The sequence below is a fragment of the Haliotis rufescens genome, unplaced genomic scaffold (genome assembly GCF_023055435.1).
Source record: "Haliotis rufescens isolate VD_foot unplaced genomic scaffold, xgHalRufe1.0.p SCAF_9, whole genome shotgun sequence".
Lineage (NCBI taxonomy): Eukaryota > Metazoa > Mollusca > Gastropoda > Lepetellida > Haliotidae > Haliotis > Haliotis rufescens.
In genome coordinates this window covers 39,339,167-39,355,590 of record NW_025964383.1, presented here as the reverse complement: position 1 = coordinate 39,355,590, position 16,424 = coordinate 39,339,167, and the positions used below count along the sequence as shown (strand labels likewise).

At 41.7% G+C, this 16,424-nt stretch overlaps 1 protein-coding gene across 1 annotated transcript in view; it reads right to left on the bottom strand.

The window, feature by feature from the left end:
- Positions 1-16,139, bottom strand: part of LOC124139569 (cyclic nucleotide-binding domain-containing protein 2-like) — a 41,473-nt gene extending 25,334 nt beyond the window's left edge. The window contains exons 1-2 of the mRNA XM_046506744.2: positions 15,042-16,139; positions 2,991-3,078 (exon numbers count right to left, since the gene is read on the bottom strand). Coding sequence (XP_046362700.2) covers positions 2,991-3,078; positions 15,042-15,171 — 218 coding nt within the window. The 5' untranslated portion in view covers positions 15,172-16,139. The remainder of the gene's footprint in view (positions 1-2,990; positions 3,079-15,041) is intronic.
- Positions 16,140-16,424: the final 285 nt, after the last annotated feature.

Here is a 16,424-nt window from a genome sequence, read left to right as displayed (position 1 = left end):
AGCTGGTATATTGCTGAGTGCGGCGTTAAACAACAAACAAACAAACATTAAACAAGAATCAAGTAATAACGTGGTAGTAATAATTAAAACGTGGTAATAGGTTCACATGTTTATTACTATCCGCTAATTGTATCAATAGACGACAATATAAAAGATGAATAAAACCCAATTTACACTGACAATGATCACTGATTAGTTAAATCAGAGCAAATATACAAGCTGAGCTCGATCGTAGGACCACCAGTGGTTATTACGAGTTATGTCCCTTCTAAGCCTATCCTATGGACCAATCAGATTCCATCACTTGCATTTGTTTCAAACAAAACGGTGGCGCCCAGTCAAGACGATCTGATCGATAATCAAGATCTATATTGTGATAAAACGGGTCTTACATCGCAAAGTGCATCAAATCACGTGAGCACCTTGATAAAAAAACATGAAAAGGTTTAGAAAATACCTGGCGGTGCATATGCTTTGCAAATCCTGCAATCGACCGAAATCTGCGCGACAGTTTACGAACCAGATTTTGATTTCGTTGCGCGATTTTGATTGGACTATGCATAGACTCGTTAGTCCAGGCAAAATGTAACTCCATAGTACCAGCCTAGTTCGGCAAGGGTGGAAACTGGACTTTTATAGTCAGTTAACTCTCTTGCCTCGGGAAGATGCACTTTGACTGAACTGAACTGAACTCATTTATACTCAGGCCGCTATCAGCGGCATCAGAGGTTCAAAATTATTTCAACAACATAATAATACAAATATAGAATATATACAAAAAGATCTTGGCCGAGCATGCATGCATATTTATACAGATTTACTATGGTAGCAATATATGTGCAATTCAGAAAGAGGGAGAGTTACTTGATAGGTTTAAACAATGACATGATGATTTTACAGAATTTGGACAGTTTTCTCAATGTTCCTAGTCGTGAACTATTGTAAAGTAAATTAATTCAATGCATATTGGGTTTGATGTCGTAGAATCTGTGTAAAAAATGTTTTCTTTCGTTTTCTGAAGATAGGCAAGTAAACAGATAATGGAATTCATTACCTATGTCAGATAATTTGTAAAGTTGGTATTTCCTTTCGGTTAAAGGTATTTTTCTCCATCTCCCAGTTTCAATAGGTAGATTATTATTACAAGGTCTAAACCTAAGTAAGACTCGCCAAGCGCTTTCCTGTAGTACGTTTAAATAATATTCAAAATTTAGGCAGTCATTTTTTATGATACCATACATTGTGCCTTTTAAAGACTTATCCCTTGCACTGGTCCAACACTGTAGGTTAATGTCATTTAATTTTTCATTGACTTAATGTTTTATGTATGTGGGATTTTTTAAACTTTGTGAAAACCTAATGTAGCTGAGACAAGATATCGACAAGGTGAACAGACAACCAATTAAGTCAGCTCCGACCAATTAACACCTGGGAGTTAATTAACTCAACACTCTAAGGAGTGAATAACCTCGGCTGGGTTAACTCGTGGGAAATAAATTACAGAGGTCCTATCCCTAAAGTGAGTCTCTATGACGATAAAATAGATGAAAAAATCCCGAATAGCAAACAAGTCTTAATTATAGAGTAAGTCTTGATCACCTTGAATGGCCAAAGCAAATTGAATGCTAGACTTCTCAAAATACAAGGTACTTGACTTACGTAGTATCTGAACTCGCAATAATTAAAAAGGGTACTTGACCAAAATAGTAACTAGTAACTAGACTCCCAATAGTAGGTACTTGACCTGAACTAGACTATCGCGGTAAGCTAGTTATCCAGGGATTACTAGAAAAGCGGGGTATGAAATATAAACGCCTAGCTAATGAGATTTAGCTAAATACCACAGAGTAGGTCAGTACAAGAGAGAAAACTGCCCTATGACCACTTGCAAACGAAACCTAAGTTTCGACCTGACGAAACCAGTAGCAAGACGACCGTAAACGGTCTAGCGATACCAGGGGGAAAAGATACATAATTTCGTCAAGGTTTTATACGAGTGCGCGGACGTCGTAGAGGACAACCTGCCCTGGTCGAGCAAAGAAATGCAATAGCCTGGTGAGGTTATCTTCCCGAGGCAAGAGAGTTAACTGACTTTAAAAGTCCTGTGGAAACTGGACCTTTATAGTCAGTTAACTCTCTTGCCTCGGAAAGATGGGCGAGGTAACCAAAGAGTGTTCCGAACAGGGACAGCCCGAATAGCAAGCTAACTACTAAATCAATAGGTAAGATGTAGATACCAAACATAACATAAGCTAACCAACGGTAGCACTAAAGATTTACAACCAGATATGTACAATTATTGGGGTGGCAAAAATGACCTTAAATACATGAGGAATTGAAATATCTATTAGTACAATAAAATTGCGCTACTGCATTAAAATCAAAGATACTAAAACATTTTCAATCTGGTAGCAAACATATGAGGTAACATATATAACTCATCACTACATGATAAAAGTATGAGATAATCAGCTAGAGAATCAAATTACGGGTCGCCAATTCTCTAACAATGAACGTAAAGACACTGGACAACGACGACCGCCGGACTTTGCCGAATGGTAACGGAAGCCGGACCATTAAGGGAGAGGGGAGCGGTGCGGTTACTAGACCGTGACTAGACTGGTTTTACGACTCGGCGACAATGATCAATGTTTAGATGACACACAAGTTGCGTCACGTGTGGAATCGCACCATTTTGATCGATATTGCTAGCAAAGATCCACGGCGTGGATGACACGCAATCAAACCATCCCCGACTATCCAGGGTATTATATCTCATTCTATAAAGATATCCGCCACCATAGCTTCGACGACCAGAAACAACCATCCCATCAAATTACTCTCGGTGACCGACGTGACTGTGTGTCATCGTACGCTTGACATACCCATCATATAGCTGGACTGTTGCTGAGTAGCGTTAAGCAGCACCCCCAAAATGTCCCTGAAATATTAGCGGATGCATCAATACCATATAAGGAAAGTATACTCACTTGTCACCATGGTCACCTTGCTGGATGATGACGTCATCTGCAAAGTTCTTCTCAAAACTGCTATGCTTAATGACATCTTTAACAATTTCTGAAAAAAAATATAAATACAATATAATCACGGTTAACGTCACTCTCCGCCAACGTCTCTTACCGAACACGGCGAGACAGGTGGCTCAGTGGTTTAAGGTATCCCAATTTGCTGTACAGAGTTACGTCCCCTCCGCATGCCACAAAACTACAGTCATGGGATCGAATCCCGTTTCGCCCCGATAATATTTCTATATTTGTCAGCACCATACACCATCTTATCAAAGTGGTAAACGCCAAGGTTTTAGACAATACGTTTGTTTGTTTGTTTGTGTGTTGTTTAACGCCGCACTCAGCAATATTACAGCTATTTGACGGCGGTCTGTAAATAACATAGTCTAAAACACACAACATCATGAGCATCGATCCACGTAATTGGGATATGATGACAAGCAACCAAGTCAGCGAGCCTGACCAACCGCTTCCGTTAGCCACCGCCTACGACAAGCATGGGTTGCTGAAGGCCAATTCTAACCCGTATCTTCACGGGGACATGCGTCCTTGACACATAGACATTAAATAGCCCTGGGTTCCGAGGATGGGTTTCGTTGTCCCCAACTGCCGGACTGAACAACAAACTGAGACTATATATAGATATGCCACTGACCACAGAGGCCCAAACCTCGCCATTGAACCGTATGCTGGACAGACAAAATAACCTCGTCCAATAAATGAATATTTCCACAAATAGGGTTCTATTATTAGTTTCCCTTACAGTAAAGATAATTAATCTCGATTTAATGCCGTTAATACCTTAAGGACATTAATGTACACAAAGACTGTTTTGATGTCTCCCGCATAGCTGAGCAATGGCTGTCCCTCGCCATTAAGTAGTGTGTCTGCACGATAAGACTTGTTACAGCGTCACGAGAACGACAAAGGAGACATGCTCATAATCCTCTTTATTATCTTGTGGATACACCGATCACAACAACATTATTCCCATTGGCGTGTTCCGCTTTGTATTCCTCTCATGGACATCAGTCTGGAAACAGACATGGCGACAAAATATGCCCACAGCGTCGGAGCGGTTGTCCATTGTGCAGTGATCGTTGTGTGTAAGCACCCTTTCATATAAGATCTGATACATATAAACAGGCTTTGGTTGGAATATTAACATCATGGACTGGGTGTATGAATGACCACAGGTCATTGATAAGAGTTGAAGAGTTCAGGCAGGACTCTACGACAAAGGAAGTGACCAGCCGATATGACGTGCCTGACAAGGGAAATGCGATAGGTTTATCTGTGAATCTGTTCACCGGTTATTATGCCCATGTCCAATGCGTCGGTTTTGTTTGTAGAAGTTACTGACAAGGCTACGTCAAGTAAGAAAAAAGAAAATAAACTGCCAGGAAAAAAATACGCTATACACCCGTGTTTGTTTGTTGATGGCTAAAATAAACATACAAGGAATATTCGATGGTGGTGTATATGACACGGGTATCACAGTACAAGCCGCATATTATTGCATCATATCAATGAGTATCTTACAACAGGCGACTGATTTCAGCCTAATAACGTTTGTAATCTTTTGGTCGAATCAGTTTTCAAGTGTTTACTGCCCTTTGCAAGGCAGTTCAGAAGAATGGTTATTTCAAGAAGCGGGGCAGAAGGAACCACAGAGTGTTCCTACATTACATTTTGTTTTTCGTTTATTTATATAATTCGCACTTTAAACGTGGAGTAGACTTAAAATCACTTCAATATTCCGGATATCCATATTTTTGCTGTTAAATTAGTCAATTTCCATCACTGATACATCTCGGTTAAAAAATATATACCTTTGTCGATGGATGATGTTCATACTATCAATCACTGGTTTCTTTGGCCCAGACTCGGTTAATTATACAACAGGACAATGTCTGACTGTGACATAAACGACAAAGCAATAAAACTTTATTTTAAACAGCCGGGAAAAAGAACACATACACTTGACAATTTGATTTGACTAAAACAATACAAGGGCGGTGAGGTAGCCTAGTGGTTAAAGCGTTCGCTCATCACGCCGAAAACCCGGGTTCGATTCCCGACATGGGTACAATGTGAGATGCCCATTTCCGGTGTCCCCCGACGTGATAGTGCAGGAATATTGCTAAAAGCGGCGTAAAACCATACTCACTCACTAAAACATTACAAACGTTAACAAAACGTTACCAGGCTGCAAACAGATGCTGAAACAGTGCAAAACCTAAGGTCCAAAACACAACTAAACATCACCATCGAATAACCATTTCTTGTTTGTAGCATTTTTATCCACCATCAAACATGGCTGTGTACGTTCTTTGGCCGGCAGTTTAGAGTGAGTGAGTGAGTTGGGTTTAACGCCGCTTTTAACAGTATTCCAGTTATATCACGGCGTGTCAGCTTAATGTGGGAGGAAAGCCCGAAGTGATGCAAGTCTCAGACGTTTACCACTTCGGTGAAACCCACGAGCACGGGTATGGTGCTGACAAACCTAGAAACATAATCGGGGCGAACCGGGATTCGAACCGGTTTCTGGCGTGCCCAAGGGACGCAACTCTGCACAGCGAATCGCGGCGCCTTAGACGACTGGGCCACCCGTGCCCCCTCAGTTTAGATAAAGGGTTCATGATACGCCCGCGTTTCTAACGATGGTAATCACGTGCATATATATCGCCAGTAGATAAAAAATTGTCAGTGAATATCAAAAGAAAATGTCAACATTCTCTTCTTATCCGTTGCCATGGCTACTATGGTTGGTTGCTATGGTTACCAACACGTAGTCGTTAAATGTAAACTTGTATCAACACTATTAAATTTAAGTGAACAATTATTGATTTTGTCAATAATCAATGACCATTCATGCATTTAAAGTATCGAATATTGAAATGGCATGGCAAACATGACATGCGTTTAACCTTCTAGTCGTTGTCGGCTTGACCTCTCGAGGTCACAATACGTCGCGTAATATGTTCCACTGTCATATCACCCTTAACTCCTACGCTATAGCCTTGAGTACGGACACGTCGTTAGTTCCGCCCACTGCGCATGCCCGGACAGAACATCGTGTCAATTTCAAATCCTATGCGCTTACAACGGCTATGCTGCGAGGATCAAGAATGTTGTCAAGTGTGAATTATACCTGTCTGTTGTCAAAAACACAGACGGCACAAACAATGGCGGTCGTATTGGAAACAGAATCTTTGCAGTCTGGCCTTGGAGTAATTTTGAAACAGAAGTAGTCAATACAGAAACATTAGACAAAAATAAATGCACTCGTTTTCGTAATAATCTGACAGGCCCATGTTTTAATTAGGACCCTGAAATAAACCGAGCTAAGCATGTTTATTAAAATAATAATGCTTTACCTATCGACTTATATCTGTTCAGCACCAGGGAATATCGGGTTGAAATAGTTCACATTGACCAATCGTTTCGTAACAGGCTACTAAAAGGATCGGGAAACCTAGGGGTTAAAGCGTTTGCTCGTCACGTCAAAGACCCAAGTTCGATTCCCCACATGGGTACAACGTGTGAAGCCCTCCGTGATATTGCCGGAATATTGCTAAAAGAGGCGTAAAACCATACTCACTCACTCACTCACTCACTGATCGGGAGGTCAGGTCAGATGACTGTTGATTGCGTCATCGTTCCCCGGGGGCGTCGGATTGCTCATCACATCAACCACTGGTTTGCACGGGTGGCCCAGTCGTCTAAGGCGCCGTGATTCGCTGTGCAGAGTTGTGTCCCTTGGACACGCCAGAAACCTATGATTGTGGGTTCGAATCCCGGTTCGCCCCGATTATGTTGTCTGAGACCTGCATCAGTTCGGGCTTTCCTCCCACATTAAGCTGACACGCCCTGATATAACTGGAATACTGTTCAAAGCGGCGTTAAAACCCAACTCACTCACTCACCGACTTCGTACATTGTGATTACTAATACAGGCTTATTCATATTTGCTTTGAGCATGCATGTGTTTAAGCCATGCAAATACTGCTCAGACTGCATGGCGTACACAAACGTATTTTTGAAAACATCCATCAGCAGGTTCAAATTAGTGAGTGAGTGAGTGAATATGGTTTTACGCCGCTTTTAGCAATATTCCAGCAATATCACAGCAATATCATTGTACCCATGTCGGGAATCGAACCCGGCTCTTCGGCGTGACGAGCGAACTCTTTAACCACTAGGCTACCCGACCGCCCCTCAAATTATAGCGGATTTGTGTTACGATGCATAAAGCATAGTTTACTATGCATAAGTTGTATGTTATTCTAGCGATTGAAGTATATTAGTTCTGCAAGTCCACATATCTATATTACAGACACAAATTGGCACAAGATATTGTTTAGAAGTCGAGAGGAGCTCATAATATAAATGAGGGTGCTGATGACCCTTCTCTAGGCATCCGACACACCACGTGATTTGTCTTAGCATCTAATTTAAGAATTGTGTCAGTGTACACAGCTGGTACAAGAACTTTTTTTCTCTAAATTTTGGATATTCGCTCTGTTATTACATGGTCCAATTTCTGATGTTTGTTAATGAAATTCTAGCTCATGAACATTGTTATTAAATGTACATTAAATTTTACATTTATACACATAATATTTCGCCGTAAATAGAAGATAACTGAGTATCGTTTCCTCGGTGGACAGACACTGTTTCACTTCGTACAAGTACACTAGACTTGAATTTTCATAAAGAAAACCTTACCATATTTTATTGTTTTTTACTGCCTGCAAGAAGAAAAAAAGAGAACATTTCTTGGCATCAGCGTACTGCACTGGGACATCCGATGTCCATTTAACAGGGCTCGGCATCCGGGAAACCAGAGGGGTTGCACCCTCATAAATGACGTCATACTCTGCACCATCCGGGTAACCTGGGTCATCGGATGACAATGCACATTCTGTTCGAACTAATAAACTTCTCTTTATAAATACCACCCAATTGAAAGTTTAGGGTGAATGGGTACAATACACTTTGTCAAATAAAGAATACCGGCGAACTAATCTCGAAATCTCGGTCTATATACAACGTGATCCCTTGAACTCTTCTAGTTTTTATCATAGTTTAACAGTTATCGCTTAGACGCGGAGTGATCATATTACAGTCTTAAATAGTCAGGCAATTAAGTAGCCACTCCTGTTAGGATAAAGTTACGACCCTCCTTAAAATATTCCCAAAATACAACGTTCGTAATACGTGTAGACATACGTAAGGAAGTATTTTGACGTGACGTTGTGCAACCTCGATTATCCAACGTATTATTTTATCACCGCTGGATAATCGAGAATCATCAATGCATGGCGAAGTGGTTAAGAAGGGATTGGTGAGTAGATTTTACAGATAGTCTATCAGATATGTAATGCTGTTACTCATGCATCATTGACAGATGTTTTTTTAAGGAATCCGTGGCTCAAAATAGTTACATAAAGTACCCTTGAAGATACGGGTTAGAATTGGTCTTCGGTCGACTAACGGGATCGGGTGGTCAGTCTCGCTGATTTGGTTGATGCATGTCATCGTATCCCTATTGCGTGGATTGATGCTCATGATATTAATCACTGGACTGTCTCGATTATTTACAGACCTCCGTCATAAACATGGAACATTGCTGAGTACGGCGTTAAACAACAAACAAACAGAAAGTAAAGTGACATTAAACGAGGAACGGATGAGTGAGTGAGTATGGTTTAACGCCGCTTTTAGCAATATTCCAGCAATATCATGGCGGGGGACACCAGAAATGGACTTCACACATTGTACCCATGTCGGGAATGGAAACCGGGTCTTCGGCGTGACGAGCGAACGATTTAACCACTAGGCTATCCGACCGCCCAGGAACGGATGAAGGGATATGGTAACACCTGGCAATGAAACGACTAAATTCTGTCAGATCCTGTTCTGGTGAATCCGCTTCCATCTCAGGACGTTTCAGCCTATCGTGCGTCGCGTTAGTGGACGCCAGCTTTTTCAAAATCCTGGTTCCACCCGAGACAAGCGGTTTGTAGTCCATTGTGCACCAATGGCGTGGACCGTTGTTTTTGCTGTAAGCATCTTTTTTGACTGTTCGAGACGGGTTTGTTAACATAGACTGACTACTGAAATATTGTTAAACAACATTCATTCACACACTCAATGTAATCGCGTATAAGGGGCGGTCGGGTAGCCTAGTGGTTGAAGGGTTCGCTCGTCACGCCCAAGACCCGGGTTCGATTCCAGACATGGGTACAATGTATGAAGCCCATTTATGGTGTCCCCCGCCGTGATATTGCTAGAATATTCTAAAAGCGGCGTAAAACCATACACACTCACTAATCGCGTATGAAACATATAATACTTTGAAGAAACCTGAAATATTGCCGACTGCGGCATTAAACATCATTCACTCTACGCAACTGGGATATGTGACATGAATCAACCAAGTCACCGAGCCTGACCATCCGGTGCATGTAGCCACCCTTACGACAAGCATGGGTTGCTGAAGACCAATTCTACCCTGGATCTTCACTGGTTAACCTGTATGCATTTATTTCACATTTGTGGATCCTATCGCAGTTAAATGACATGTTTTGAAAAGGCATAAAGTGCATTTTACGGATTAATTCGTGTATACCTTGAGGCTTCATTTGTTTAAAAAATACTGCAGATGTGAATGAGTATTTATTGCTCGAGGGCTAAAACATATCAGTGCACATTTTTCTGCTATTTGCACAGTGTGCTCATTTATGCACGGGTCCATTAAGCAATGAGTAGTTAAAGTCTAGGCACACGGGACGGCATTGCGTGGGAACTGTCCTTGGCGTGTCGCCAACACAAAAACAACTGTTTATTTATTCTGGAATACTGTTTCGCTGTTCAAGTCAAATATTGCACTCAGGCATTCAAAGATTTGATAACCATCGCTACGTCGTTAGCCTTAAAGCTTAATTACTATGCAAATACGCGGACCTCGCTTTTGAAATGACTGATTCTCAAGTACCAAATTGTCCGACTGACATTGGGAGAGTACCTGGGTTTGCTGCCAGTAATACAGCCCTTGTGACAATCTGGGTAATGCAGAAGGCTGCAGTGTTGGGGAGTCTTCACATTCGCTGAAAAGTTCTGGGTGGGTTCGACTGGGCAGCACTGTCTTCCCTGAGATGATGGGCCTGACAAGAATGTTTTAGTCTTGACTGAAAGCTGCTTTGTTGAAAATTCCTTGATGGTGAGAGGTAGAATCTACCTTTTGAACTATTTCCCTCTCAAGCAACAGGATAATAACAGATATTGTGGCTGATACGATGTGAGTTTATTCTATCATGTGAGTATGTAGGAAAGAGGAGGACAGACATCAAGCAAGACGGCAGCAATATCACGGCGGGGACACCCGAACCCGGGTCTTCGGCGTGACGAGTGAACGCTGTAACCACTAGGCTACCCGACCGCCCCTAGGAGGAGAGACCGAGAGGGGGCGACATAGGAGAGACAGACGGATAGACAGACAGGGAAAGCGACATAAGAGAGAGAGAGAGAGAGAGGGAGAGAGAGAGAGAGAGAAGCAGAGAGACTGGCAGACGGAGAGGGCAATAGAGAAGGTGAGATAGAAAGATGAGGACAAACAGGGAAGGAAGACTGACAGACGAGGAGAGGGCAGAGAAAGAGAGAAGCAGAGAGACACACACAGAGATGGGGGGCAACGTCGATCACCATGCGACACACCTGAAGTACGTTCTAATACGGGCTACCACCCCGCTGACCTAAGGCGTGCACTGACTATTGTAGCGAGAATCAGGGGTAATACCACTGTGCTGTAAGCCGATTGTATTAAGCTTTAGTCAACAGCCCGAACGTCATGTTCAGTGTTAAAGCATGGACCGTGAAACTGTATAACCAGAGTCGGTGCCGGGAATATGTCTGTCAAACATCAATCAATCGTGGGGTAATTGTACGAATACTGAACACATTCAATTCAGAATAAAAGCAGGCACGATTGTTGACTTCAAGTGGCAGCGCTGTAATTACACGTCCACGAGTTCACTGATGTTTTGTATCGGCAATTTGTCAAACAGCTGCCGGATATAAATACTGGGAGAATGAAACATTAATTTGGCTAAAAATACAAGACGTCAATTTCTTCTGTTCGTTTATTCATAGCATCGGTAGTTTAGCTTTTGAAGTAAAACAAATCGTTATTGGCCAAATTAATTTAAGAACTGTTTTCGAATTTCCCATTTGGATGTCGAAATCAGAAGCGACCCAGGACGCTTTGAAATATGACCACATTTAACTTTCATTTGCAATATTTCCGACGTATAACTCATCGCTATTTTACATTTAACACCCAATAAAATCTTTTTCGGTGAATAATTAAGACTGGTTATTCACGAGGAATATACACTGTTCTTGTACCAACTGCCAACTAGGAACATACACTGTTCTTGTACCAACTGCCCACGAGGAATATACACTGTTCTTGTACCAACTGCCAACTAGGAACATACACTGTTCTTGTACCAACTGCCCACGAGGAACATGCACTGTTCTTGTACCAACTGCCAACGAGGAACATGCACTGTTCTTGTACCAACTGCCCACGAGGAATATACACTGTTCTTGTACCAACTGCCAACTAGGAACATACACTGTTCTTGTACCAACTGCCCACGAGGAACATGCACTGTTCTTGTACCAACTGCCAACGAGGAACATGCACTGTTCTTGTACCAACTGCCCACGAGGAATATACACTGTTCTTGTACCAACTGCCAACTAGGAACATACACTGTTCTTGTACCAACTGTCCACGAGGAACATGCACTGTTCTTGTACCAACTGTCAACGAGGAACATGCACTGTTCTTGTACCAACTGCCCACGAGAAATATACACTGTTCTTGTACCAACTGCCCACGAGGAATATACACTGTTCTTGTACCAACTGCCCTCGAGAAATACACACTGTTCTTGTACCAACTGCCCACGAGGAATATACACTGTTCTTGTACCAACTGCCCTCGAGAAATACACTGTTCTTGTACCAACTGTCCACGGATTTATCGTTGGTGTCATTGGTATTCATGAAATGAAATCATATGTAGATATCCCCAAATGTTACATAGCAGATCGGGATATATGAAACTAAAGGGGCGGTGTCTAACGTTTCTCCTGATACTTCGTTGTTTGATGTTGGAAACAATATTTTCCCCGCATGGCCCTTTAACGCACAGTTTTGCACTTGCATATAAAACATCAATAACCAGAGAATAATAAGTCTCGATTATCCGACGAAACAGATTCCATTGGGCGTAAAAGGCAAAATAGCGGTGAAAATTATATGAATGGATCACTGAAAATCAGTGATGACACCACGTGTTCGCGCCATATCAGCTAAATAAGGGAGGAAAGTCTGACGTGGCGTTTTGCGCACACGTTACCGCCTTGGTGTAACTCTCCGACCAGGGTTCATAATCCGGGCAAATGTTGGAATCGAACCCAGGAATAACAGGTCATCTTCTTATTTTTTATCACGTACTTTATATGCACGCACATTGCCCATAACGACCAAATACATCCACGAAATGATAAAATACATGTAAAACGTAAGGCCGGCCCAGTAACCCCACTGAACATACACTAATGCCGATGAAATCAAAGCGTAAATGTACAAGCAAAGTGCTTGAATGTCTGTGTGTTGCTTAACGCCGCAGTCAGCAATATCCCAGTTATATGACGGCGTCCTGTAATTAATCGAATCTGGACCAGACCATCCAGTGATCGATATTGTGAGCAACAATCCGTCAGGATACGATGACAGTAATAGGCCAAGGCACCGAACCTGACCACCCGACCCATTTAGTCGCCTCTTACGGATAGCATAGGTTGTTGGGGACCTATTCTTAACCGCAATCTCCATTGAGAAATCAAATTATTAATATATTGAGTGCTTAGTAAACATAGAGACTGTAAACAATGAACATTATAGTGTTTAAAGGTTGTACCTCCTTATCATTTGTCACAGGAATATGATTGGTACTTTAGCCAGGTGATTATCAATCTCATTAAAATCAGACCTCAGTTCTCGCTACCGCTAAACAAAGATCTGAGGACATCCCATTAGGGGGCACGTCAGAACGACCTTTCATCCGACCAATCAGAGCGTCGCTTACCAGATTGTGAAAGTGACAGTCGGAATGTGATTTCTAATCATGCAACCTCGAAAACTTTAACTCCGAACGATAGTTACGGGTTTAACGACTGAATCCATACAATCTAGACCATCTATTCGCCATCCCAGGATGTTCTTTTGTTCAGGTTTCAAATTTGTAATCGAGAATTTGTCAAAATATGTTTCGAAGCGTAGTTGCCAATTTGAAATTAGTGCCGTAAAACACGAGAAAGCTGCCTTCTGATTGGTCATTCCATTGGTCGGTCAAAGTTCGCGCAAGGTCGGTCTGACGTGACTCGTAGTGGGATGTCCTCAGATCTTTGTTTAGCGGTAGCGAGAACTAAGATCTGATTTTATTGAGATTAGGTGATTATCCCCAACGAAGCCAATGTTTCAAGTCAATACTAGTATATACTCACCGCCAAAAGAATCGCGAATACCATACATGTTGGTTAATTATGAAGAATTAATCATATTCAAGAGATATAAGATTGGTTCGATGTAGGGCTGGGACGGGTAACTGGGGTACCCGGGTCGGGTGGGTCCTGAGTAGGACCCGGGTACCCACAGGACTACCCGGATCCGTGGTTAGTCACGTGATATATACTGTTTGATGACAAAAAATATCTAAAACTCTATGGTTACACTATAAGTCACTTATATCCTATTTCTTTCTGACAATACACCCATTCCTTCTGACTTTTATATGTTTGAATAAAGATAATACTTCATGCATTAAACTTCAGTGTATGCATGAGCGTATCGTCTTACACGTGTCTAAATATCTAAATACATTTTGCCAGGGCTACGGTCAAACGTTTCCAAATTGGACCGTTTGTACCTATCTCTAAATATCTACAGCGGGTACCCGGGTAGGGTCGGGTAATAAGGTGTAGGGTACCCGGGTAGTAAATTTGGACCCGTCCCAACCCGAGTTCGATGCACATGTTGCGTGAACCGACCCTCTAAAACGCATCACATGTGACGTCATAGATCCATGACTCGAGATGCACCATTATTCTCGCGCAAGATTAGCTTGTAAAGTATGGAATAAAGACACTCTGTGGTACCACTTGACTGATTGTTAGTTTTGTCATTAACTGGTACACATTGGAAACAGCTCCTCTTAACGTACATACTTCTCTATATGTTTCTATGGTGTGCGTTTCCTTTCGCGGCGAGTATACAATACACGAGTCTAAATGAGCAGCCTTCCAAATAGGATCAAGAATAAAATAATTTTCTTTAATAATACACATGTTTAAAATCCATCTGAAATATTGAAAAACAGCGCTGCTCTTTAGGTATCTGCCTGTAGGAGAACGCTGTTTTGTAGACGCTAAAATTCTGGTTTAAGAATTACATTAAACAGAATTCGAAATTAACAAAACACGTCTTACAATATATATTCATAACTAATGGTACTTAAATTAATCTTTTCCTGTATTTACTATCTGTAAAACACATTTTTGTTTACTAAGTGACAATCTCGTATTGAAACACCTACACCGCAATCGATGACGTCATGTCTTATTCGGAAAATATTCCGTGGTTATTTGAATATCCTTTAAATGGCTTCCTCGTGTCTTTGCATCATATTCTATGACCAAGTACTTAAAACCATCGGGAGAAACATCCAGTATTCTTCTACCAACTTTTCAACGCATCGATGGTATTTTAGGCATTTATCTAAAAAGGTTCAATGTATGTAGATATTTCCAAAAGATAGACGGAAGTTAGGAATATATAAAACAAGGAGCGATGCTGAACTTTTTTCCAAGTATATATTTAAGTATTTAATTCCAAGTGTCATGTATTTATATAGTTATGAATAAGTCACATTACCTGGTTTGACGGACTTGAATAGCGTGGCCTTGTTCCTAAACCAAGGCACAAACTCGTGGCATTCAAAGTCTGTCCGTAGGTCCGGTGGTCGGTCCACAACGGCAACTACTCTCTCATACATCGACGGCATGACGATGACTACACTGGAACCTTCGTCGACGATGGATAAGTAAGTCTGTGGTGTATCCTCAACACGTCTGATTGGTTGACCGAGAAGACGACACGCTGATATGGCCTTGGTAGGACATTATACCCGCCTAACACCCGGAATGTCTCTTGAGTGATTTCACCCCTTTTCTGTATAAATCTGTCCAAAGACCTGGAATGTCTATTTCAGGAATATTCCCTCTTCCTGGTCAAATTCTTTGAATCCGTTTTTTATCGAATTCAAAGATTCGTATTTTGAAGTATTGTCTGGTTACCAAGGGCGCTGTATGATCCTGGATTAAATTTCTATATCACTGATATTTTAGTCCTCATTTTCATATTGCGACGCTCGAACTATGTCAAACATGGACTAACAGTAAATAGCTTCACCAACCTATGTCGCTCACTTGTGCGTGTTTGTCAAACGAGTGTCCTTGAATTTTCTCAGTCATTTAACGAATGTCGTCTGCCTTGATTCAGTGATTCCCGCTTCAAGTCCAATCACTGAATCTATTTCAATATAAATCCAAGAAACGTTGACTATCGGTCAAGATCACCTCCAAATTACTCCTTGGTCGGCAACCTGGACACGACTGCCTGTTTCTCGTACACTAATTCCTCGCCCTGAGAAACGCCGTGTTTAGCTCAACGGTCCCGGCTCAATCAGACGGAGCAATCTCCGCACGCAAGTTGGGCTTTGCGTAGCACGCCTAAGAAACAATCCATGGATGTTATAAGTGTATATACCTCAGAGACACTCTATACCAGCGCTTTGAAAGCATATATTATGTGTGCCCGCTATTGTGTCAATAGCACGACCGTTAATTGTGACATGCGTAATATGAAGCCATTGAACAATGGCGAGTTGGGTCGTCAGCTCCCGACCATTTAGCGGGCAGTAAGTCAGCTGTGTTCAACGCTGAACCAAACCTAGTGTCACAGAAGTTAGAAACATGCGTCCCATTCGTGACGTCAGTAGGAGATTTTGATCACTCTGACGAAGCATAGGTTACTAAGAGTGAATAACTAGGCCTTATCCAATCGGATTAATTATTTGTCGGAGTGCATATTCATTATTGTATTGTCCTTCTCGTCCAGGAGAGTTTGCATAAGGCAGTGTGCCGTACTTGATCAGTTAATCTCTCAACGTCTTTCATATTATGTACAAAGAGTCAAGTTGTAAAAGTTTATGTTGGATTATACAATACCACGCACAGATCCGCAGAGTCTGACGAG